At 45.2% G+C, this 24,740-nt stretch overlaps 2 protein-coding genes across 9 annotated transcripts in view; both read right to left on the bottom strand.

The window, feature by feature from the left end:
- Positions 1-2,161: 2,161 nt before the first annotated feature.
- LOC144121494 (uncharacterized) lies at positions 2,162-5,286 on the bottom strand (the record flags this gene model as incomplete). Its single annotated transcript, XM_077654763.1, has 1 exon — positions 2,162-5,286. A coding segment is annotated over one exon (687 nt), but the record flags the coding sequence as incomplete, so codon positions are not given.
- An 8,133-nt stretch (positions 5,287-13,419) lies between these two features.
- The window catches only part of LOC144110966 (guanylate kinase), an 80,679-nt gene continuing 69,358 nt past the window's right edge, over positions 13,420-24,740 (bottom strand). For 2 of the 8 annotated variants that reach the window (XM_077644062.1, XM_077644055.1), the window contains 7 exons: positions 20,891-21,028; positions 20,709-20,750; positions 20,514-20,610; positions 20,284-20,422; positions 18,636-18,720; positions 16,732-16,817; positions 13,420-15,078 (listed from right to left, as the gene is read on the bottom strand). In XM_077644062.1, the coding sequence (XP_077500188.1) occupies positions 15,013-15,078; positions 16,732-16,817; positions 18,636-18,720; positions 20,284-20,422; positions 20,514-20,610; positions 20,709-20,750; positions 20,891-21,028 (653 nt within the window). In that variant the 3' untranslated portion in view covers positions 13,420-15,012. Of the gene's footprint in view, positions 15,079-16,731; positions 16,818-18,635; positions 18,721-20,283; positions 20,423-20,513; positions 20,611-20,708; positions 20,751-20,890; positions 21,029-21,242; positions 21,410-22,316; positions 22,689-24,740 lie in introns of those variants that run through there. The other 6 variants (XM_077644080.1, XM_077644093.1, XM_077644086.1 and 3 more) reach the window with 6 other exon arrangements.

Raw genomic sequence — 24,740 nt, 5'->3', positions numbered from 1 at the left:
GCATATAGTTTGTTTTAGTGTTGGTGGGTTCAGAAGGCTGCCTTTTAGGAAACATGAATGCCTGATCTCTTCATGATGTTTTTGAAATTTTTTGTGTATGGAGTTTTTGGTTCATTTCTTTTATCTCCTTTAAGTGTGGCTCCTTCTGTTCATTATGCATTTCTCTGCTGAGTCTCTACCGAGGTTTCATTGTCTGTTTCATTTGCATTTGCAGCTTTACACAACAGTTGCGGTTTTTGATAAGCCAACAGCAGTACTCAACTGCCATAATATAATGATGCTTGACAGTGAAATAAATGATTTGGGCAGCCCATAAGGCAGAGTAGGTTTGTTTCCTCTGAGACAAATGTCATCATCCGTCGGCTGCAGCTGCCAAGTTTCGAGAAAGTTGCACAGCCTTCCTTTGCAGTTGTTCTACTTTGGTTAGGTGAATGCTAACATTCCACTCAATGTAAAATGCACCACTAAGGTTCTGCACTGATGTTACTGTAAGCAATAAAAGAAATGTACAGGCAGCGTGGTTTAGCATGCTTACAGATAACAGAATGTGATGACCACAGACAAGTGAGGACACAGATGGCCCTGGGTGTTGCAACTGCTTTGCACTGTATGTTGTAATGATGCTTATGCACCATGATTAATCATATGGTGTGACCTTGGCGTGGTATTAAAAAAATTATGTGAATTGACTAAAAAAGCAGAGAGATATGTCTGCTTCTACACTCAAGTCTTGTTCATAGTGAGGTGCACTTCATTATTGCCAAGTATTCAACAATATTGTATTCTTTTGCAGAAAACCCAAGCAGCCAGGACAGCTGAACTCTTCATTGCCTGTTCAAGGAATAAGCAGTGAGTATTGGCAAGATGTAATAAGAAATTCTGGGATAAATATGTAATAAGCTGCCAACACAAAAAGTGTAGTAGCAGGAACCTTCATTTCGTGTAATGGTGAGCACATGCTTACAGCCAGCCTCGTATCATGTATTTTTACATGCCATAACTGGACTGAAGAACTTGTTCAGTGAAGTCTGTGTAGCATAGCTTCTGTTTTCATAATGGAACACGTAAGAGCACTACCATGCTATAACTGTCATCATGAGGCCATTATGGCCTGCTGATTTCAGAAGAAATGTGGCTGAATGTAAAACAAATTTCTGTTCTTGCAGTGAGGCAAAAGTGCTGCAATAGTCTGCATATTTATATAAGTATGGTACCGTGTTTGCCACTGTTCAGTGTCTCAGCACAGCACTTTCAGTGGAACATTTTTTGGTGTAGTGTGCTTGTGTAGTATCATTCATAATTAGTACGTTTTTTGTCTTCCTTGGAGCTGTTTAGATGGCAAAACTGATGTCATAGTTCTTGGAACTATTTTAAATTTGTTGTCTTGTGGCTCAGAAGCATTTTAGGAAAGTACTTTGCTTTGCGACATTATGAAAAGCTGAATATGCTTCTTAAAAAAGTGCAAAAGACATGGACGCAGACAAGGGACACACACAGCACTGACTCTGCTTTTGCAGGTACTAGAATATGCTTTTGAACATGCGCTGAATATGATTTTCGCAGGTACTGGAAAAGCACACGCAGAAAAACAGATAGGAAAAAGCCTGGCAAGCGTTAAAATAATTTCATGTTACTCCACTCGCTTCGTACAAATCTACTAAATGTACACCTTTCAAGTAAATCATTTAGAGCTTCCGCAAGGTGAAAGAAAAACTTCCTCATTCTGGTGCGCAACATGCAGGAAGGAAATGTTTAGAGGGTACTGTAGGTATATATACAATTTTTTAGACAAAAGCTAGTTATTGAATAATTGGCACCAGGGGAACACCAGTCAATGAGCGCAAAGTGAGTGAAGAGGTGTATGTTTAGAAAACGAAAGAAAGATGGTTCATAAGTGCCCTTACTCTGCATTGTCTGATATAGATCAATGGCTGATTAAGCGGCTAAACAAAGTAATTCCTTGCATCGTCATGTGCTGATTGCAGTGGCTTGACATGAAGTGATTAATTGCACTGTTGTAGTAAGTAGCTGGCTATTTTTGCGGCAGAAGTGTTTAAAAGAAAGTGAGTGTTCATTCACTAGTACCGCTGCTCTTTTTTGATGTTCAAGAACAGCTGTTTTAATGTTGCTATGTGCTTATTTGTGCATAAAAAAAGACCCGCTGCCATTCCTGCCCTCCGCCACTTCTGGTGCTGCTCAAAGAAGAGGGAAAGGACCTGGAGAGCAAGACTCCAGAAGGCGTGTTGGAGTACATATGTGACGTATATGGCCCAGAGACTGTCCGGAAAGAGATTGAGCGTTTAATACGCGGTCAGCAGTCTGCACCAGCATGGCACAAATATAGGACGGGCCTTGTAACTGCAAGCATTGCACACGTTTGCATGACCCGTGCCAAAACATATCTTCGCGCAAAGGCCGCACCAAATATTGCTCCATTTCTGAGCCTCATGCTCAGAACATCTCACGTAAGCAGCCCTGCCATGCGAGCTGGTAGTGCCAAGGAAGATAATGCACGCAACACATATGTGCAGTGGCAGGAAGCCCAGGGCCATAAAGTCGAGTTGCAGCAGACTGGCCTCATTTTGCGCTGGGATCTGCCATTTATTGGCTGCTCGCCCGATGGTAGGGTAACCTTTCTCTGCCAGTGCTGCGAGGGCAAGGAGGTCCTTTTGGAAATCAAGTGCCCTGTAAAGCTGCAAAATTCTTTTAGCAGTAGTGAAATGCTTAGGCCAAAGTTAGAATATATGACTCAGCTAAATGTGTAGATGGCTATCTGTGGCGTTAAGGAAGCGCACTTTTTTGTTTTTGTGATAACCTGCAATTTACATGTGTAGGTGTGATTTATGAAGAAGAAATCTTCGAATCTTTCAAAGACTCGGTTGTTGACATCTACAAGGCATGTATAGTGTCCGAGCTTTTGCAGAAAGTAGGACAGTAAATTATTTTTATTCGTTTAGTCCCTTGTGTCTTTTCTGCTAAGTGCCAGATGTTCTATCATACTGCATATAAGGGCCATAAAGCATGATAAAAAGAGAGCAAGAAGAAAAAACTAAATTGTGGGGTGTAACATTCTGAAGCAACCTGTGGGCTATGAGGGACTCCATACTGGAGGGCTCCAGATTAATTTCGACCAGCTGGGGTTCTTTAATGTGCACAGAGAGACAGTAAAACTTATTTGTTGGTCAGTGTTGAGCAGTGTGCTGGGGAGAGCCACCTATTCCAGGAGCCCTATGACGTCTGAAACTGCTGTTCACCAGCCGACCAGGTGAAGCTGGTCAGCCAAGTTGTAGCTGGTCAGGGCGGCTTCGCACTGCTCCAGGGAAGGGTTAGGAATTGGGGCACCACGAGATCACACCAACATATTGCAGCATGAGTGCTCCTTTTGCGTTAAGCCTCCATCGAAATGCAGGCATTGCATCTATGAAGCTGCAAATACATATCACTGATGAGGCGTAGGTAAACCTGCTCTTTGTCCTCACCAGAAAGTGCACACCCTTGTTGCATAGGCGAATTTCCAACATGCTTAGCCATTTCCCTTGCTCTTCTGTTATCATACCAGTTAGTGGCCCCTTTAATGCTTAGGACATACCCTAATGGCAGGTGCTCAGTCTGTGGTATAAAAACTGTAAACATTACTTCCTGCTTTTCACAGAGTACCTTTCTGCGCAGCTGTTGAAATTAGGGCACTGGGAGCATTTTTGATTGTATTCAGTGTGAAATAAAGCCCAAGAATGCCTCTATCTTTTTGCAGAGCCAGGCAGCCGTGCTCGAGTTACGATTATCTGGTTCTAGTTGTTTCATGGGAATATGCCCGAAGTATGTGTATGCACTGCCCTGGCTTTTGGAATTTTTAATGCTTGACGGTCACGCCCAACACGTCATCACTCGAAGTGCCTTGCAATGATCCTCATCTTTCAATACGCCTTTATTGAAAGGCCGGCTGAAAATATGTTTGGATGTGGTTTGGTCATGCATGCAACACATGTCAGATTTATGCCCTATATGCACTCAGGGAAGAGAGTCGAACAGCCAAAGGATAACAGGTTACAGTACAGCTCGGAGAGCACATGAAATAGAGGTACAAAACAATTGTGTGCATGCAACCACAGCAGTGGTCAGTGGTTTGAGCATCCACTTCGTACGCGGAATGTGCAAGGTTCACTGTCCAATGCTACCAAACAGTGACCACTGGGTATAAGCTTTTGTGTTTGAATTGCTCAGAAGAATTAGTTTCTTTCCCCACCTCCAGCAGACCACACTTCAGCCATGGTGTTCCTTGCACCATAAATAAAATCAGTTTGTCAGTTGTATGCAAGCACATTTATTCAGCAAGAGCAATTTTTTCTTCAGTAGAGTTAGTTCTTGGGCTAGTTGGTATTCTTGATTCAAGCTCATAGTTTTTCAGCGCAACGGCACACAGTCAAAGAAAAGGATAAGAAGAAGGACGAACACAACGCTCTGTTCGTCCTTTTTCTTATTCTTTTTTTCTTTGACTGTGTGCCGTTGCACTGAAAAACTATAAGCTTGAAGCAATTTTTCCATTTTGTTACATTTAGCATTCACATACAACTTCAAAAATTTACACACAATTGCAGTATCTCACAGGAAACGATGTGCAGCAATAATTGGGGATGAAAGGTTCGTTATACCGGCAGTGATCATGAGGATGTCGTCCAATTGCCTAACCATGTTCCACGGCACTTTTGTTGCCAGGATCTTAAACGTTTTCATCCGTTGGATGGCACGTTCGACATGCACCCTGGCCGAAGCAATTGTCTGGGTTCGAAGAGCTTCCCCCTTAGACAGCTGCTTCTTTTGTTTCTTGAACGGAGGCCGGATAAGGTCAATGAGATAGTGTGCACAAATTTCGTCGATTAAAAGCCCACGATCAGCCATTATTGCATCTGATATTGGCTCAAGTGCATCAATCAGGCCATTTTGTTCGAATATGGCCTTGTCGGATGCGCGTCCCCCATAGCCTTCGCTCATATAAGCAGTCATGCCAGCTGGAGTGACAGCTACCATATACTTAGCTGTAAATCCCCTCTTGTAGTGTGAATACACTCTCAGTGCACACTGCAAACAGTTGGGCTGCCCCAAAGCTATCTCGGTGCAGTCGACAACAACTCTTGCATTACTGAACTGCTTTGGCAAGTGTTCAACAATTTCCTCTTTTGAGGGGAGAAATATTGCACTGAATGGTTGACCTATTGAGAGGGACGTTGATGATTTCAAGAAGTGCAAAATGCTGAAAGGATGGTAGAGGCTGGTCTGGTGGTAGTTGGGTCAATTATCCTTAAGGATAAAGAGTAGTGAACATGCTATAAAACTGCTAGTTTTAAAGGCCAAGGAACACATTGTGTTCACAGACATTCCAGATTTTTTGGTATCGCCAGTGTATTAGGGACGGTTTACCAAAGTCGGTTAACATACAAGCTATGCCGCAATTTTCATGCCAGAACTAAAACTGGATGGGAATGCCTTTCGTTCAACATCATAAAATGCAGAAAACAACTCGGATCAAGCCTGTGTGTATGCTGGAAAAGCCAAAGCTTGGTTTTTATATGCTCTACCACGCTAGTTGCTATAATTCACTATTTGTCACTCAGATCTCCTGCATTAAAATCATTTATTACATGCTGTGTTATATAACTTGTGCCTCCAAGAGTTTTTGCAAGACAATGGTTATATCAGATGTTATTACCCACGTGACAAGAACAGGTTCCAATCAACAGCCGATGAACTTTCTCATTTTGCAGTTAAACAGTAAAGCTGCCTATGTCAAGAGTTCTGCTTTTGGCTGCAGTCTGCTTTGTCTTTGTGCTTGTAGCAAAGTTGTGCAGCAGGCTTTGATGCTTTGTTTTGACTTGGGGGTTTTGATTAAGAAAAACACAAGGCAAGCTAACCTTCTGCCTAGCTGCTTGTGTTATTACTTACCTACCGTACCTTGAACACTTCTCATACAATCTATAAGTTTTATATTTCCACATTTCTGTACATATGTATCAACAGCTGAGGTGCCCGTCATTGGGGATATCTGTCCACACATTGGCTGGTGTTTCTTCTTCGACTAGGCTCTGAGCACTAAGTACACGACAGCAAAATGGATACAGGCTCTCCTCTGCCTTGATGGGAAGCCACATTGATTTACATTCTGAATCTATATTCTGAATCTATAGTGAACATTCAAGAGATGCCATAAAACAAAGCATTTATTTTAGTACTTCTTTTTCATGCACATAATGCAGCAACCACCACTGGGACATCAAGCACAGGAATTCTTAACAATCAGAGCTGCGAGTTATATGTAAATGGCATGTAGTGTCCCACACCACCAGGCAGGCTGTGAAATGCATTTCAGGGACGCCGGAAGTATATTTTCAGTGGGGGAGCTCGAACAAGTTTCTTTTTACTTGTTTTTTTATGTACCTGGGTTTTTAAGATATTACAATCTACGTTTGGCTCGAGACAGAACAATTAACTGAGTGAAAAAAATTATTTCCTTATGCAGTGTTTCTTTGATCGCTAGATGGTGCATATTATACAAGCATTAACAAGAAAAAATCACAAAATGAATTTTCAGTGCGCACATATTTATTGACATCTGACAAATTTACAGGCATTTGCGCATGAAGAAAACCATAACATAAAACAAGTTTAAATACCACAATACAAGCAAACACGCTACAGTACATGTGTGCAGTTACCAATAATGCACGCAAGCAGCAGACATTTCGGACAGTGCTGCTTTTTCTAGGTGCTTAGGCAGGACCAAAGGTTGCTGCTCGCTCTGCTGTTCTGCTCACAAACTCCCTGATGATGTCGTCTAAACTTAGGAGTGCTGATCTTTCTTTGTGTATATGCAAAATCAAAAATGTGATAACCTCTTTTGGGTCGTTCAGTTGAGCAAATACGTTTTGATTCTGCACGGAGCACTAAAAGAGCATTCCCCAGAAGCGATAGACGCTGGTATGGAAAACAGAGGCTGAACATACCTTACGACCTGAACCATCAACTCGAATGTTTTGCGATTCCCTTTGTAGGATCTCCAAAATGCCCAGAGTTGTGGTAGAATCAGCACCATTTAGAAGAGTTGATAATAGCATAAACTGTGCCGAGAGTCTGCACAAGTCAAAATCTACTGCATGCACTCCCAAAGCTGCCTATAGTTCATCTGCTGTATACCGACTACCTCCAGCGGCGCTGGTTAAGATGTCTTATAGTTTTCCGAGATGTTTCATGCCTGGCTTCTCAAAACGTTGTTTTGTTTCACTTATGATTCGGTCGGCAGTAGCGAAATACTCCTTGCGCAGCGCGACCTTAACATCAAGTGCAACTGGCTGGACAGGTCTATCAGTCGATCGTCTCATACCTCGCAGGAGGTTTTGTCGGCCTTAACATACGAGGTTCCTTCAGGCCTAGGCGCGCTGCTGTTGTGCTCGTGTGCTGCCACAGCTTCTCAAACGCAGTTTCAGAGCGCAACTGGGAGATCGCCTCGCAGAGAGCCTCTGCTGCCTTTTTTGCACCTGCAGAGCAATTTGTTGAGCTCTGGAGAGCCCTTGCTAATTCTTCACAAGGCTCAAAGAAGGTTACGGAAATGTGGATACCTAACAAGGTTTTAAATTTCTGCAAAAGCCAATCATAGCCTCTAAAAATAGCCTTGCTGCTTTCAGTCACTGAACCTGGTGTCTGCAAGAGCTCCTTGAGTGTCTCTTGGACTCTGGTGTAATTCTCAACGAATCTTTGCATCGACTTGACTCTAACGGTCCATCGCATCGGGCAAAGCGGTAGCAAGATATTTGGCCTTGATCCACTCTCCACAGCTGACTCGCGTCCTGTGCAGGGAGGAAGGGTACCGGCCCACTCTGTCTCTTGCTTTGCAGTGGACGACGCAGTTTTCGGCGAGCTGTCTTTGTGAACCATCACTTGGTCACAGCGTCACAGCTGCTGATTGCAGTTATTGGATTTCATACGCAGATGAGCCGGCACAACGTGGGCGCCGATGCAGTGCTGCATGTTAACTGAAAAAAATTATCGCTGTGGCATATGGTAGTATGTGCATTGAGGATACCTGATTATGATGTATGAGATAACCTCACATTTTCATGTCCCTACTTGGTGGTTTCGCTAGCTATGGTGTTAGGCTGCTGAGCCCAAGGATCTTGGATCGAGTCCCGGCCATGGTGGCCGCATCTCGATGGAGAGCAAATGCAAAAGCACTCATGGGCTGTGCGTTGTATGCTCACATTGTACCCATTTGACCAAGATTAATACGGAGTCCTTCGCTATGGCGTCTCTTATAGCCCATGCGCCGCTTTGAGTCACAATACCGGCCTTTCAGATTTAAATAAACTCTATACATGGATGTGTGCGAAAGTTTCCAACTAGTTTACGGAACAATTCCCAGTTGATTCCAGCTGTAACCAAATGGAAACCAGTTTGAGCAGTTAGGATTTTCCCCCTGGAATTCGACTAATCACATTTTAAATGCAAACTGTGCTTTTGTTTCATTCTGGAAATTTATTGTATGGCAAATAAGGTTTCATATACATACGTAAACTTAGGGGCTGTGTGCAGCTGTGGTCCAAGGAGAGGGCTGTGTTGGGCTGGTTGGTTCATGTTGAACGGTACGACGAAACAGCGCTGACGGACGGGGCGGAAGAGGAGACAGATACATGCGCTGGTGTCTGTCTCTGCTGCTTCGTCGTATCGTTCAGCTGTGGTTAAGTCATCTGACTATATGGTTTACTTCTGAGCCTTGAATTGAAACTTTAACATCTCCAAAGACCGAAATAAATGGTGAGGGCGAGGGTCTTCTTTACATTGCTCAGATTGCTTCAATTCCCCCATCACACGGCTCAAACACGAACCATTTCATGTGGACTGTCAAGGGTTTTTAAACGGGATATCTGAGGTCAATATTTCTAGTCGCGGATAAACACACCTTATGTTATTTGCACGCACTGCAAAACAATGTTGCTGAAATATGAATTGTATTTTGACAAAGAATATATTTGGCTGAAAACTATGAAGAAAACAAGCACCATGGGTTCTCTGTTCCATACTAGTCCACCGCTGTGGTTAATGATGACCTGCAGCGCTGTCAGTACTTGCATTTAACCTGTATGTCTAACGAATTTTCTATTTCAAATGAGCAAAACTAAGCAGGCACGCTCAACTATAATAATAATGTAAGCGCAGATAGAGCAGTACATACCCGAATAAGTCCCCAGAAAGGCTGGAACTGTCCACGGAGGTTGACAAACGGCACCGGCCTTCCTTGATCGTGGTACAAGCTTCCGCCAAGCTCCCTAAAGGTAGACTCCCAAGGCCCTTCCCAAGCGCTTCTTTATATATACAGCTACTGGAATGGACTGTTTTTCCAGTAACATCCTGCGCATGCGCAGGGCCTCCTCGTCTGCCAGTTTTGACGACTGAATTTTTTAATAGGAGAGGAGTTCACTGAACGCACTTTTCCACGCATCCCCTCGATGCGACAAACTACTGCACAATAATGGACCATTTGGGAAAATCTAAGTCAGCTTTCCGCAAGGCTTGTCTTCCAAAAAGTTCCCGTTCCGAGACGACACTCTCGCATTCTTTGTGCAGTCAGGTCCCCCTTCTGAGTAACTTCTGGAATATCACTATTTGACTTCAAGATGGCCCCGAGAGAGGGGTGACCACCGTCAACCTCCTGTAGCACCGCAGTAGAGGTTAGGCAGGAAATGCAAGGAAACGGGCTTTGCTTCCATGACGGCAGGAGTAGGCTACCTCATACAGGGACTCTGCTCATACTAAATTTTCTTAGAATTTTCTGCTGAACAAATTAGACTGACCCCGCACCGTCGCGCCAACTTCCTTCCTTCACCCCTCCGTACCCCTAGCCCGAACAATGAACAGCCCAACAGCCACTTAATTTTTCGCGACGACAAAGACCAGTCTCCCCCTTTTCGTGCGCCACGCTGAGTAACGACACATCCTACTCACAAAGGCGACGGTGATTGGGACTCCCGGAAAACTTCCCTTCGCGTACGTTAATGGACTTTGCCACTTTTTAACAAAGGAAAAGCGAAGCCAGCTCCCTGCTTCTGCTACTACTGCGAATTGGTACCTGTGCTAGAGTGTTTTTATTGTTAAAATTGCCGTTCTATGAAATCCAAAATGAGGGCTAGCACTCTAATTCATGCTTGTTCCCGAGACTTGGGGATGTCTTCAACGTGTAGTTTCCTACTGGGACGTCATGAGAACGCGGAGGTCGTAAGTTAGGTTACTGTAAAAAAATATAAACAAGGCAGGAGTTCAGGTGGGGAAGTGCTGAGCCCCCTCATGAGAATACTTGGGGGGGGGGGGGGGGGGGGGGGGGGGGGCTCTAGCTGCCCCCCCCCCCCCCCCCGTTCCGGCGTCCCTGTTGCAGTGGTTAATTTTGTGTGTGAGCGAGGTTCTTGTGCACATACCTTATAAGCTTCAGTAAATGGGCGCATCTCTCTCAGTGCTGGAATAGCTGCTATGTCTCTTGCCTATAGCCATGTCCTTGACGCACATTAGCAGAGGTTTTCAGCCACAAAAAAAAAAAATGTCTCGGCGCATGCTCGGTGCAATTCGTACTGGCAGAAAGAATACAGTAGTGTTTAAAATGCAGCACATTTGTCATGCAGTTTCATTTTTGCATTACAGACGAACTGAAATTCAATTGCTTTTTGAGACAGTGCAGTAATTATGCCATAAGCCATAGCAAATGTTCGACAAAAGCAGTTGAGCTGACAAACACGTAAGCGACAGTAAAACGTGCACCTTTGCTAAGATTGTGAAGCATTTTTAAGATTTTTGGGAGGAGCTCAACGTGCCGCATGTGCCAATTATAGCGCAACTAAAACGCGGGCAACCTTAATTGCTTGTAGGCAACGACAGCTCCGGTGCTATCGCTAAGAAACCCTTGCATGCAGCTCCTATGCAGTGCACATGAAAGCTTTGGAGACTAGAAAATCATAAAATATTGCAAATTGTATGGTGTTAAGTCTAGAAGCGATACATGGGCAATGAGGGACGCCGTAGTGAACGGCTCCGGATTAGTTTCGAAGGGTTCTATCGTACAGCACTCGGGCGCCTTTCGCGCTCCAACGTCATGGAAACGCGGCCGCCGCGTCCCGGACTGAACCCGGGTCCTTCGACTCGGTAGCTGAGTGTCCTAACCACTAGGCCACATCGGCTGGTGTAGAAAAAGTACCTAGCTCAATCCTCCGAGGATTTGCATGATGCAAGCTCTTTGCCGTCTCAGACACTCTGCTACGTGCGCCTGGTAGCGCGAAACCTCTCAGAAATATGTACCCTAACATATATTAGAGATCAGTGTAGCAGCCGAGTAACAACAGATTAGCTTTTTAGCGAGTGAATGAAGCATCCTAAACTTCTGCGCGAACAGACGACGCACGCCTAAAGGTTCGCACTTGCAACGCTTTTTCGCCATTAATTCAAACAGCGCGGACAAAATAATGCACGTACAGCATGCTCACCTTTTTTACGAGTTTATTCGCGCATAACACATGAAGAGTCGATCCAATTCAAGCTAACCAATTCCGCATTTCAAGCAAAACGTTTCTAGGCGCTCTCTCTGCGCTGTACTGTAGTGTACTGCGCTGTCACACGGCACCCACTGCGCGAGACATTTCCTAACATGGCAACTGAGTTGCGCGACTTTTTTTTCCTCAGAAGAAACGAATTAGACAACCGCCACGGACGTGCTCTCTCGCTTGGCCAACAGGCGACGGCTGCTGAGGGGAAGGGGCCGTATGGGGCAGTCTGGCCACACTGGGTTTAACCTTATAGTCTGGCAACGCCGGGAATTGTGTAGTCTGGCAACATTGGAATAGCAGACGACGGGTACGACTCGCGAAACCCTACCCTGCAGCTGTACACACGCATCTCGCAGAACGACCCGAAGTCGGAGTACCCAGCATGCCTTGCGGCTTGTATCCAGAAATTTTCGTGAAATGTAACTCACAATTAAGTTGTGCAAAATACACAATGAGAAATATTTCTACAACTTAACATATTCATTATTAATGTGTAAAAGGAAAACTGATTTGCAAGGACTACAGGGAGACATTCTGCCTGGTGCCAATCAACGTTTTTACCACGGAATTGAAATTCATATGCTTTTATGTAAATCAAGGCCAACAGACATGCATACATCACACAAAATTAACACTACGCACTTTGACCCTAGTAGCATATATTAGCTCAATATGTACACCCAGAGAACACACTTCTGCTACAACTTATATATATATATACCCCACTTATGAGGCTACCATAATGGAGCCAGTGGCACTTGCCCACTGAGTGCAGTTCTTTAATTTCGACCACAGTGATGGTGCAGATGATGAATAAAGTTTCATAGGTTAACCTTTAGTCAAATATGCAAACATTCATATGGACACATTGGCTGGAAACCTAGTTGGTCCAATTGGAACCAGTAGGAAATCCAATTGGTTGCTATGGCCTTTACTGACGGCACAGACTGACTTTTAGGTGCTGTCATACGTGCGCATGTGGCAGGTGTCAATGCACCCAAGGATAGTAATGCTTTTACATTCCCACATGTAAGCAGTCGTCTCTCTGCTGAATTCTTTTGTTTCAATGACATAGCTGCAGAGAAAACAGTATGCACATAAAGCAGCATGAGGTACTGGTTAAAAGGTAACAATCTTGGCACTTTGTGGCTCGAGCTCAACATAGATTCAGTTGCTAATAAACACGGGAAATTTAAGACTTACCTGAAGCACAAATGTGACTAGCCCACCCGTCGTCAGCTTTCCACTTTGTGCAGCCTTCCACCCCATGAGCTTCCATGTTCCAAGATTGTTCCCCCCCCCCCCCAACGACTCTGCAAATTTAGCAGTCCTTGCATAAACCCCATGCACATGGATTTTCCATTTAATGTAGCCAGCCACCCAAAATAACACAAGATCCCACTACAGGCAAGCTCTGGATTCGATTTTGTGCTGAATAGCACCAAAACAAGATTTAGCATTCAACTGCCAGTTTTCACTGGTCCAGTCAAAGTGCAGTTCGCTGCACTGGTGTCCACAACTGAAGAACAGAGCAGAGTCCATGAAGTTTCTTCGGTCTTTTCTCAACTGCACAGTGGTGCTCAGGCAAGTATTCGGCCATTTATGTTGACCAAAATGGCAATGTAGTGGGCCCTTAAAACATACAACTGACAAGACACAGAATATAAAGCAATGAAATTATAAGGCATAAACTGCATAACCGACAAAAATGCAATGGGTAGAGAACATGAGGCAAGCTTGTGTTTTCTATCCTTTGCAACTTTGCTGTCAACTACAGAGTGCCAGCAGCAATGAAGTTTTCAACAGCACAAATGTCACCTTTGTTTCAGCAATAGAGATGAAACAGGAACCCATTTCAGGAGCTGTTTATTCGGAGTACACATCAAGCCAATATTGTAGGAACCATATATTACCAATGTGCTCAAAGCACAGCATGTTTGCCTGCCTGATTGCTGCTAGAGTAAGTTAAGAACTCAAGGACTCTGTTAGCAACAAAATCATTTTCCAGTACTAGCACATGTTAGTGTACTATGCTCCAAGAAAAATGAGCACAGGCAAACCACAATACTGACCATGCATTTAAACAGGTTGGGAATAACAGAACAGCCTTGTTAGCTGGTGAAGAAGCATCTTTCGAGTGCCACTTTGGCATGACCACAAAGGAAAAAATGATGCAGCAATAAACAAATCAACTGTTTTGGTCCAAGACAAGCACAAAAGACATATCAAAATAACTGGTGTGGTCAATAAAATATGAAATAAGTTCATAAAAAGTTCTTGCAAGCTCTGTGCCAAGCTTCTATGCATGACGCAAGAATTTAAAAACACAGCCCCATCTACAGGTTGCATCGCAAACCCTTACCATGCTGAAGAAATAAACCCATTACCCCAAGAGACAAGCTTAAATTAGGTGAGATTCTCGAATATGCACACAATCACTCTGCAACACGTGAATCACAGAAATGCAGCAAATCTGTGCGAAATCTGACTACATGTGCTACCATTCACTTTTACTTTGCACAGAATCACAGTGTACACACACTTAAAGCTGAGCAAAAAACTTCACACAATACTCAACCTACAGAAAAGACCAGCTGAAAACCACACAGGATCTAGACAAAGGCCAAGCTAGTTGCAATACTCAAACATTGCCAATTAGAACAGGTTTCAGACTGAAAGCAAAAAAAAACAGTACCAGCCAATAAAATAGAAATTACATGAAAATGAGAAATAAAATAAGACTAACCTGGGCAAGGGCCCAAAGTTCAGCTTCTTCGTACAGTCAGGTACAACTCAAGAATGAAGCAGGCAATGCAACTGAAAGGAGGCCCTCCAACCAATGGCAGCGACTTGTCAGTGTCGCAGTGAACTGCTTTGCGCCCGTTACCAGTGCATCGCAGGGAATTGCCGCTTCATTCTTGAATTGCAAAAGGATGCAGGCTAGAGCATTTACTGCCCAACACTGGGTCCACATCAGACCGGCAACAAGGCCAGCAGGTTTAAAAGACGCTACACATGCTTGTCCACACTACCTACAAAACTACGAACTACGACAAACAGTCACTGTACAGACATGATCAAGATTCTGCTCAAGCCTTGTCAACAGTATCACAAATGCAATGTCGCACCTATGAGCGTGTCACAACATTAAAGACTTGTGAATGACTTAAATAAAATGGGAAAAAATGAAATGATGAAAATAGGAATAAAAAAAGGAAGGAAACCAGAACCAGTCATCCTTTCATCAGTGCTGCCCAACAAAGCAGCCCATCGTAGTAGCTGTAACAGCAGCTTTAATAGTGCTGTACAGAACCAAAACCATAGTTTTGCACGCAAACAATGTGGGAATCTGTGTTGCAGCAAACAATGAGTTCATAATAAGTTACAGCAACAGGAGTATGATGCGCGATGGGTGTGCAGACTCCACAGATGGCATGCGTGACTAGATCTTTGGCTTCTTCTGAAGCTCTTCCACTTCCTGGATAATAGAGAAACCCACACTGTATTCCTACACGAAAAAAAAAAAAAGTGCCATTTCAATCACAGTGCTCTAATGCATGCGAATCTCATGCAAAACCAAAAGTAAATGTGCTGCCCTTCCCTATAAAAGCAAGCGATACTAAGCAGGACCCACTTTAATAGCCATCGTGCACCACTGTCATGTTACCCAAAGCGACTTAAATACTAGCAACTCCATGCAAAGTACATTACATGAAGAAAGGCATTCCTTGCAATGCCATTTAATGCCAAAGCAAAGTAGCTTTGCAGTTTTGGGATTCTGAGTGCTTGAATTTTTGCATGCGGGGAGCACCGAGAAATATTGCACAAGATAAACTTTATTCCCCAAGGCAGCTTCAATAATTTTTGACAATGTTTTTCCACCCTCGATTTTACCAATATGATGAAAAATTTCATTTATCTGCCTAGTTTGCAACAGCCTCAAAAGCCTGGTGGGGTCAGAAGATGTCATGACTGAAGAGCAAAAGCTCTCACACTATACAACTGGCATTCCCACAGAGGCCACACATGAACAAGATGAACATGCCCACAAAAAAAAAAAAAAATTCCTCCAAACTTTCTAGACTAGTCTTAGGAATGAGGCCTGCAATGAAATATGACTAATGTTTAACCTGCGTATATCCTTGGGTGACTCAGTGCATTTGATATAGAAGCTGCAGTATTTAAGAGGCATTAAGGAGCCACCAATCCAGAGGCAGCAATCACATGTTAAGCTGCAATTTCTTGCACCACACAAGGGCTTGCAAGAATGATAAAAACTTGCACTACTGCCCCAGTTTGATTTCCTTTATTCTTCAATGTATGGGTGACATGGAATGAAAAAAAAATAGAAACAGCAAGACATGCCTTGGAAAGCAGTGGCAAGTATGCATACACACATGTATTTATTCTGGTCATACAAGTTTCAGAATACGTATCGGCAAACAAAAAGTGAACGGACAAAACCATTACATTACAATGCGAAATGCATGTTCATGGCAATAAATAACATGAAAGCGGAATGTATGTTGTGTGCTGCATCTTGAGATGCTAAACTGAACAGCCATCTACTCACAACATCTAGTAGTGAAGGCATTTGTCTTGTTTTAAGTGGTGTCTATGATGAGAAACTAGACTGTCGATCACATATACAAAAAAAGAGCACAACCTAACAATAAGAACTGTATAAGTAATAATGACTTCTATAAGCCAATGCTGCAATGCTAGTGTTGAAAATTATTGCAAGGCAAGGAATAACAGTTGTTTTGGTCCACCAGGCTGCATCCCAAGCAGACCCATTCTCTACACTTAGAAAGTCCACTGCAATGGCTCCCTGGCATTTTAGTGACAGCATGCATTTTATTTCTGATCTGAAGTCCTCAGTTTCTAGTCACCCTTTGTCCGTCAGATCATAAAGGTGGTGCAGAATCCTCATTGATGGTCACAAACTCTGGGTAGTTGGCAGCAGTGAATGCTTCCTACGGTGCAGCAAAAATGTCAGCGAATTTTTTCAGAAGTCAAGAAGCACAGTGGCATGCAGACCTCTTTACCGTGCCATGCTAGTCATGCCATGCGCATTTCAGGATTTCATTTCCAATTCAGCTGCACAGTGATGTGGGGATGCAAGCAACACCACGTGCAATTACATGGAAGAATTCCCTACCTTTATGAGGTAATCTCTGAGCCTGTTGTATGCACCCTTGAGGTTGTCGTTGACTAGCAGAAGGTCGAAGTTCCCCTGGTTCTCACCTGAAAAAAAAAAAACACAACCTATGCAGTGAGCATGATGCTCCAAAAGCAGCACAGCAGGAGTAATTTCATGCTACAATGGGATACATATGATAGAAAAAAAATTGGAGGGAACTCTTAAGCTGTGCCTTAAAGGTATGATGTAATACCATAGTGTGTTAATAACCTTCTGCATATATGGGAATTATCTACTTTAAATTCATAGATCCCTGGGGGTCCTCGTGCCCCTCCTGGTGCAGTGGTTCAATGGTGCAGCGGTTGAGAGATGCACCACTTCCCTGCAATGGCAGGTGCTCTCAGCGTTTGGCCTCCTGCGGCGCATGTCGCTCTTCCCGAGTGACCAATAATTAATACAACTGCAACCTGCCACGGTGGGCAGTTTTCTCACTATCCCGTGGGCAGGCTGTAATGTTGCAAGGTCACATGGCCTAGGTGGCTCACCTGCCTCCTACATTGCTCTTTGAGGACCACATGCCAGGGCCATGGCCACGTTTTTTTGCTCACAACGCCGACACTGGATTTTCCTGGAGAACAGGGCCTTTAACACTGTCGCGTTAAAATTGTAAAAGGTATGGCGCTTGAGAAGTCGCAGTACTCTTGCATTAGCTCATTCCAAGAGCGAGCGCCATATACCACCCTCAAAAATGCTGCGAGGCTCAGAAATGCACCTGTGCTGACCATACAAGTGCCGCCTGGCACAAGATGTAGGGTGAGAGGCAAATGCAACCCATCTTTGCATTCCTAATGGCTAACAGCAAGCAAACATTTCTTTCCATTGACAGAAAATAAGTTCCATATTGACTGTGATTGGTGTCAGGTTGTTTAGCTCAAAAAAGACACGTGGCAGTGAATTTTGTTCTGCTTTAGTGTGAATGCACCAGAACGTCCCGAAGCTGTTTACGGACCAACAGATATCACAGGGGGCAGCTACAGACTAATTTTAAGCACACGGAGTTCCTGTGCCCTTGGGCTCGGTAGCCAAATGCCAGTGGCATGTCAGATAGCTTGAGATCTTTTGTATGAAGTTCTCTTTTTGCGATGGGAAGGTTTCTAAGGAAAGCAGGCCTATTGGGGGTTCTCAAACTGGGTTCGTCAGAACCCTAGGGCTCCGCGGAGTGCTTCTTTAGTATCCCCGAACACCTAAAGCCGTGCAAACCTCGACCCCCACAATTCCTTTTTACCACTTCATTTTGGGACTAATCATACTAATTCCTTACAGCAGGTTGTTCCACAATACCGCCAGTCACTATTGAATATGGGCCTTTCTTGAGGCACTGTGTGCATGCATGCATGTCGTTGGGGGGGGGGGGGCCTCTTCAGACAGAACATCCAGAGTAGTGTTTACTGGCAGCTTGTCAAGCCTACAGCAGTATGTGCAATTAATGCAGAAGACTGCAGTAACAGATGCCAACTACTCAAGAAGCATGGCATGTGACCAAGCTTACCACATCCTACGTTCCCAGTAAGCAGTAATGAAACTGCTGCAGTGAATGAAAAAAGAATGTGCAACTGTTTCTCATAAAGACCTTGCACACTGACAGTGTAAGAGCCAGGATCCTGTTGCCTGCTCATACCACGAAGGCGCTCCATGCATGACATTTTATAACTCATACCAATACTATAGAGATCGCCCTACCTGAACAATAAGCCATCAGCCTGACTACGCCCACTGCAGGGCAAAGGGCTCTCCTCTCATGTCTCTCCAATTAACCCTGTCTATATCAAATTGTTAATCTGTTTTTCACATACAAGTGCTCAAATCCCTCCTGAAACACTCAACTATAAATGGAATTTTGAGGTATACAACATTGCACTAACCATAGGCAATCTCTTCGCTAGCTTTTGCCAGACGTCTCCGCAAGCTCTCCTCAGATTCAGTTCCCCGACCCCTGAGCCGCTCTTCCTGGAAAAACAAGAGGAAGAACAGGAAGAAAGGATAGCATCAGCAACCTTCAACATACCAGGTGACAGTGGTTGAAAATAACATACAAAAGAGAAGAAGCACTATTATTATTTTCAGCAAAACGCTCTATTTCAGTTACCAGCACTACAAATACAACCCCAGTCATAACTGTGGACAAGACTACACATCTTATTTCCTCAGCAGGTCAGTGCCCACATCAGTGCCCTAGTTTTCTAAGAGCAGGCTGTCACAGGTGCACAAGGCACAACAAGAATTCTTTAGATTGAACAGCTGGTGCAACAGGTCAATAAAAATGCAAACATACTGGCAAGTTTTCACCTATCTAGAATCTCTATTCAACTTATTAAAACTGAATAAAAATACCTAACCAAATTTCTTCTGTAAAAATGCTAGCGTGCAAAGTAGCTAAAAATGAAACATGCTACATGCCAGCGTAATGCCGCTGTCGCCCTGTGGTTCAAAGTGGCATACACAAGTTATGTTAACAGAAGTCCGTGAATGCCGCCGATAACGCAAACAAGAAAAACACAATGCCAAACGCATTACATAAAAACTTAACGCAACATGCAAGTAACACAGTAGCATAAGAACTGCAATACTAGCTCTCATTTGACAAGTGGCTAGTCACGTCTGAGATCAAGCTATGGATGGTTTGCACAGATGTCAGAGGCTACCATGCACACAGCAGGAGCACAGCATAAATTGGAGGGGACACTTAAGCTCTGCCGTAAGGGTATGGCGCAATAGCTTTAGTGGGTTAATGCCCATATATGCAGCTTTGGTCATTCTCTACTCAACACTCATACATCCCTGGGAATCCTCATACTGCCCCTGGCACAGTGGTGCAGCGGTTAAGTGATGGCCCTGTGATGGCAGGCACTGTCACCGGTGGCGCTTGTGCGACCCATGCTATTCTTGCCGAGCAACCTCTAGCGACCAATTATTAACTTCCACCTGCCACAGCGTGCAGTTCGCTCACAATCCGGTGAGCAGGTTGTGGCGATGCCACAAGGTTACATGGCATATGGGGCCCACCTGCCTCTTAGGTAACCTAACATTATCGCGTTAAAAACGTGCATTTGTCTAGCCTGCTTATTTCCATCTGCTCCAAACTGCACAATGGAAGCTAGCTCTGCCTGGTGCTCTATAACTGTACTTTTGATATGTGCAAGCCATCTATACGTCAAAAACAAAAAAACATGCTTGAAGTTGCATCTCGGGACAGAGCACCTCAGCATACTCAAAATACAAGATAGCATGCCCCTAAATGCGAAAAGGCATGCATGCAAGCATAGTGGCAAATTATCCAGGCCAGGAAATGCAAAACAAACCAGATTTTTGTAAGACTTGAACATAAATATGCTGCTGTGGAACTGTTTGCAGACTAAAATGCATCCTAGCACAAAAGACTAACCTGGCATCCAAGCACTGACTGGAAGGCACACATGATAAACTGGAAAAACTAACGCCACAAAGTGCACACACAAGAAAAAAAAAATAGGAGCAGTGAAACTTACTTCAAAAGAGTTATGGGAGACTTACAAGAGCCTTCATGCTCGGTGGCTTGACGAAGATGTAGCGGGGATTCAGATCTGTGTTCTTGATGTTCTTCACACCCTCAATTTCAATGTCGAGAATGCAGATTCGTCCTTGGTCTTGGACATCACGCACAGACTTTTTGCTGCGTAAAAGAGTAAAGAAAAGCGTATGCTTCCAGGTCCATGGTGGAAGGGTCACCTCAAAGATTAAGGAAATACCTAACATATCCTTACCTGGTGCCATACAAGTTCCCAGAGAACTCAGTGTACTCTATGAACTCTCCCGCTTCAATGGCCTGTTCCATTTCGTCCCGCGAGATAAAATGGTAGTCTGAAAAAAAAAAAAACCCGCAGCGTTATCGCGCACGAATCCTAAAGCAAATTGTTTACACCACGTGAAGTCGATACGCAGTGACATGCAGCACCTACCTTTGCCATTCACCTCACCAGGCCTGGGCTTCCGGGTCGTATCTGATACGCGGAAAAAAAAAAAGGCATAATAAGTGCCCCACAGCTATTTTGGGACTTGGCGGGTACTGACAGCAGCAGTGGCGATTTGAAACGTTTGCCGATGTAGTAGGCTGAAAGACTACGAAGTCTGAAGTACTTACGTGAAACACATAATGCGAAGTAATCGCCAAAGTCTTTCAGCAGCTTCCTAAGCAGCGTCGATTTTCCACTACCGGATGGCCCACATATGACAAGTGGGCGCAGAGCCGACATGTGTATTAAGGTGGAGAGGCCGCCTGCTGCGGAGAGAGAGAGAGAGAAAAGAAAAATAGCATGGTAACTCAAATAGCGGTATGGTACAGCGAGTACGATTATCACAGTGAATTTTACGATCGAGCAGAGGAGTCCAAGCAGAGCTCCACGTATGCATACCTGCCTGACACACAAGACGGTGGGAAGACGCACTTAATCGATTCATTCATTGCGCGCACGACGAAGGAAGAAGCACTTTACCTGTGTGGTTCACCATACTGTACATTTCGACGGAATCTGGTGACGCGGCGAAAAATTATTGGATGGAAAGACGGAAAAAGCCCTAAATAGCGAACGACCAGAGACGTGGAGGATGGTGGATGCTTGCCGGCGCAACAATGCTAGCGACAATGAATGCGAACTGTGCGCGCATCTACCAGATGGCAGCACGAGTTGCAGAGAAGGAAGTTGGGGGCGTCGGCCGCCGCACGGCCAATGTGCGCCGGCTGCGGTCCGTGGCCGAGCGCGCATAGCAAGAAGCCTCGTCTGCGCAAATCTGTCTCAAGGAGCTAGCTGATCCTTCTCGATAGAAATATGCCGCCTCCAAACCACTGTTAAGGGGTCCAGTTATTTCGACAGCATGCCTTCTTATCGTGGCTCGCCAAAATAGCGTGCAGCCCGAAATAGATACAAGCTTTTGATAGTTCAGGAAGCAGATCGTTTCGGCACGCACCGATAGCGTAAGCATGGCTGAAGTCACAAAACATGCTGTACTTAGCCAAAAGTTCCAGATACGCGTCATTAATGTAGGAAAAATTAAAATCATTCCACGGGAAATCGTACATCTGAGTGCAACCAAGGCTGCTGCCCTAGAAGTTTGGATTTCAATGGGCCAAATATACTGACCACGCCATTGTCGAACTTGCCGAAGTCACGCGTCACGACTATCCACGGGGCATATCCATATGTAGGCCACGGAATAAGTCGAACGCTTGCTGCAGCACAATCCCAAATACCACGCAGCGTGCTACTGGAAGGGCGCCACTACAAACGAGCGCTGAACAGGCGCTCGACCTGCGCCAACGCGTACGCACGTGGCAGCCAAACGTATGCGGACAGCTGATGGATAAGAAGGTGGCCAACAAGGAGTTGGCGAAGTTAATTGGAGTGTCTTGCTGCAGTTAACAAGACTGCCACCGAATACCAGACAAGCGAAAAGGTTAACTAGGTTCGCTATTTCACTTTCCTCGAAACTTGATGCGCGCCAAGTTCAAGTCGGCTGTGTTCACACTTGCCACGACACCACGGACTCCGAACAGAAACGTATGGACCAACCTTTCATCCTCATGTTGATCGCCTGGAAACCCAGTCCGAAGCCTTGCCGAAGAGTAGGGGAAAAGAACGGGCGATACGCCGAAGCGAACGGAACGGTCGGTCGACGGACGGAGCTGCTCTGGCGGGCAGGCCAAGAGGGTCGACATAAATGGCGGTCCAGGTTGCGCAAGCGAGATAGCGCGTGGGACCGTCAGCGAATCACGTCGCTCCTGCGGGTAGTGGGGCGCCGCCTATCGCTGTTCTCCCAACTCGCCGATCCGTACGCGACTGCCGACGGGGGCCCCACGAAGCCCCACGCGGCGTGCCAGACCAGGCCGACAGGCACGCCGCCGGCTTCGGCAGCCAGCAGGAACGGGGAGTGGACCGCCCCAGACAATGCGTCTTGCCCGCTTGCCTCCGGGCGAGGGGCGCGTCTTCGCGCGGCCTGCTTCTTATCCGTGGGGAAGTAGAAATATGCTCTCCTTTATCCTTCCGTCAGCAGTATATCCATCAGCATCGCCCGATCTGCTAAGTTTTGTGGCGCGCTTTTCTTATTCTGCTACTGTGCTTGGCCAGTGCTAAAACTCAGCATCGCCCGATCTGCCAAGTTTTGTGGCGCGTTTTTCTTATTCTGCTACTGTGCTTGGCCAGTGCTAAAACTTCGTCTCTCTCTGGTCTTCCAAAACGGGAGGGGTAACAGCACAGAGCGAGTGCTGCGCGTGCAGTTTCAGGAGCAAGAAACGTGGGAAGGGCGTGCAATCAATGATTAATCCCCAAGGATGAGTGCGAAGCATACTTTGATTTTTTTTTTCATGAGTTTCCCTCTGGACAGATGATCCACTTATATTTGCCAGTCCTATGGAGAAGTGAAGATAAATGAGCGCTTGAATATGAACAATGTTTTATATTGTTCCTGCAGATACGTGCGATGTGTGAGCAAAATATATATTCGCCCCGGCCGCGATTAGTGCCAATAAAGAAGTAAGGAAGAGAAACGTGCACAAAATGAGCCAACCGTATAGCGAATTTGCGCTGTTTCTTGCGATGTCAGCCAACGCCAGTCACTGTGGGACTGAACAGCTTTAAAGCAACTAAGTATCGGCAGGGGAGTAATACGAGTTTAATCCTTGCACAGTACTCTCGAACTGTTGCCGCACAACATCTTCGAACCATCTGTGATAAAGTGGCAATAACTATGGGGACAAATCCGAACAAGAGAACCCAAGTAACTACACACATTGGATCTCCGCTCGGCTTGACCCAAATCCGAATCGAACCAGTTTCGACAGCAGTGGGGCACAAGCAGCTTCATCGGCCCCTGACTCAATGCGCTCTAGATTATGTTATGGAAGGAGAGCAGCAGCAATAAAACAAAAAAAAACAATTTCATGGACCCATACTTTGAAGCATTATTTCTTCAGAATATTTTTTCGTTCGCAAGAATAGATACTGGGCGTATTTCGAACCTTATCGCACTATTTAGGGTTACAGATTTTAGTGAATACTTTTATCTGGTCTTCGCGCTCTGATCGTCTGCAGTAAGTACGCTTGATCAAAAGTGGCATGTCTTACTCTATGGCACCCATGTGCTTGCATTGATCGCCCCGTTCGATCAGACCAGCTCGAGTTTAGGGATGTTGCCAAAAAAAAAGTGATTTCTTAGAGGCGTTGACATCCAACCTAACTGATGATCATGCCTATCATGCTTTAATTAAATCCGCCCCTGCTGTGAAACGTAGTTTTAGCGCAGCAGAGGTGAGTAAGCTTGTCTAGAGCGGTCCAGTGTGCTGCTGCGAAGCAAACGAATCAAAATTACTGGTTTTCAGAGCCAATGCTTGCATTCTGGTTTGGTTTACGGGGGTTTAACGTCCCAAAGCGACCCAGGCTATGAGGGACGCCGCAGTGGAGGGCTCCGGAAATTTCGACCACCTGGGGTCCTTTAACGTGCACTGACATCGCACAGCACACGGGCCTCTAGAATTTCGCCTCCATGGAAATTCGACTGCCGCTGCCGGGATCGGACCCGCGTCTTTCGTGTCAGCAGCCGAGCACCGTAACCACTGAGCCACCGCGGCGGCTAATGCTTGCACTCTATCGAAGTCGCATAGATTTACTAACCACAAAAGCAAGAGCACCGTGCCCCTAAGAGATCAGGTTCGCTAATATTTCACATTTGTTCCGCGGCACACCGTTCCGGCGCTCTAGACAAGCCGGCTGAAGTCTGTACTATAGCGTACGACCAGCCGGATGCCTGCAGCATATGCGCAGTGGAAGATGTGCATCCCCGACTGGCCACTGCGCATGCGTGACTGGAACCTAGATGGTCTACGCTCTAGCCCGTCTCCACTATGCTAGAGCTATAGTGGTATGGTGCAGTGGCCGGAAAACTCGTAACATTACCCGCCGCGGTGGCTCAGTGGTTAGGGCGCTCGACTACTGATCCGG

The sequence above is a fragment of the Amblyomma americanum genome, chromosome 1, assembly GCF_052857255.1.
Source record: "Amblyomma americanum isolate KBUSLIRL-KWMA chromosome 1, ASM5285725v1, whole genome shotgun sequence".
Lineage (NCBI taxonomy): Eukaryota > Metazoa > Arthropoda > Arachnida > Ixodida > Ixodidae > Amblyomma > Amblyomma americanum.
The sequence above is the reverse complement of the archived record's forward strand: the minus strand, read 5'-3'. Positions and strand labels throughout refer to the sequence as shown.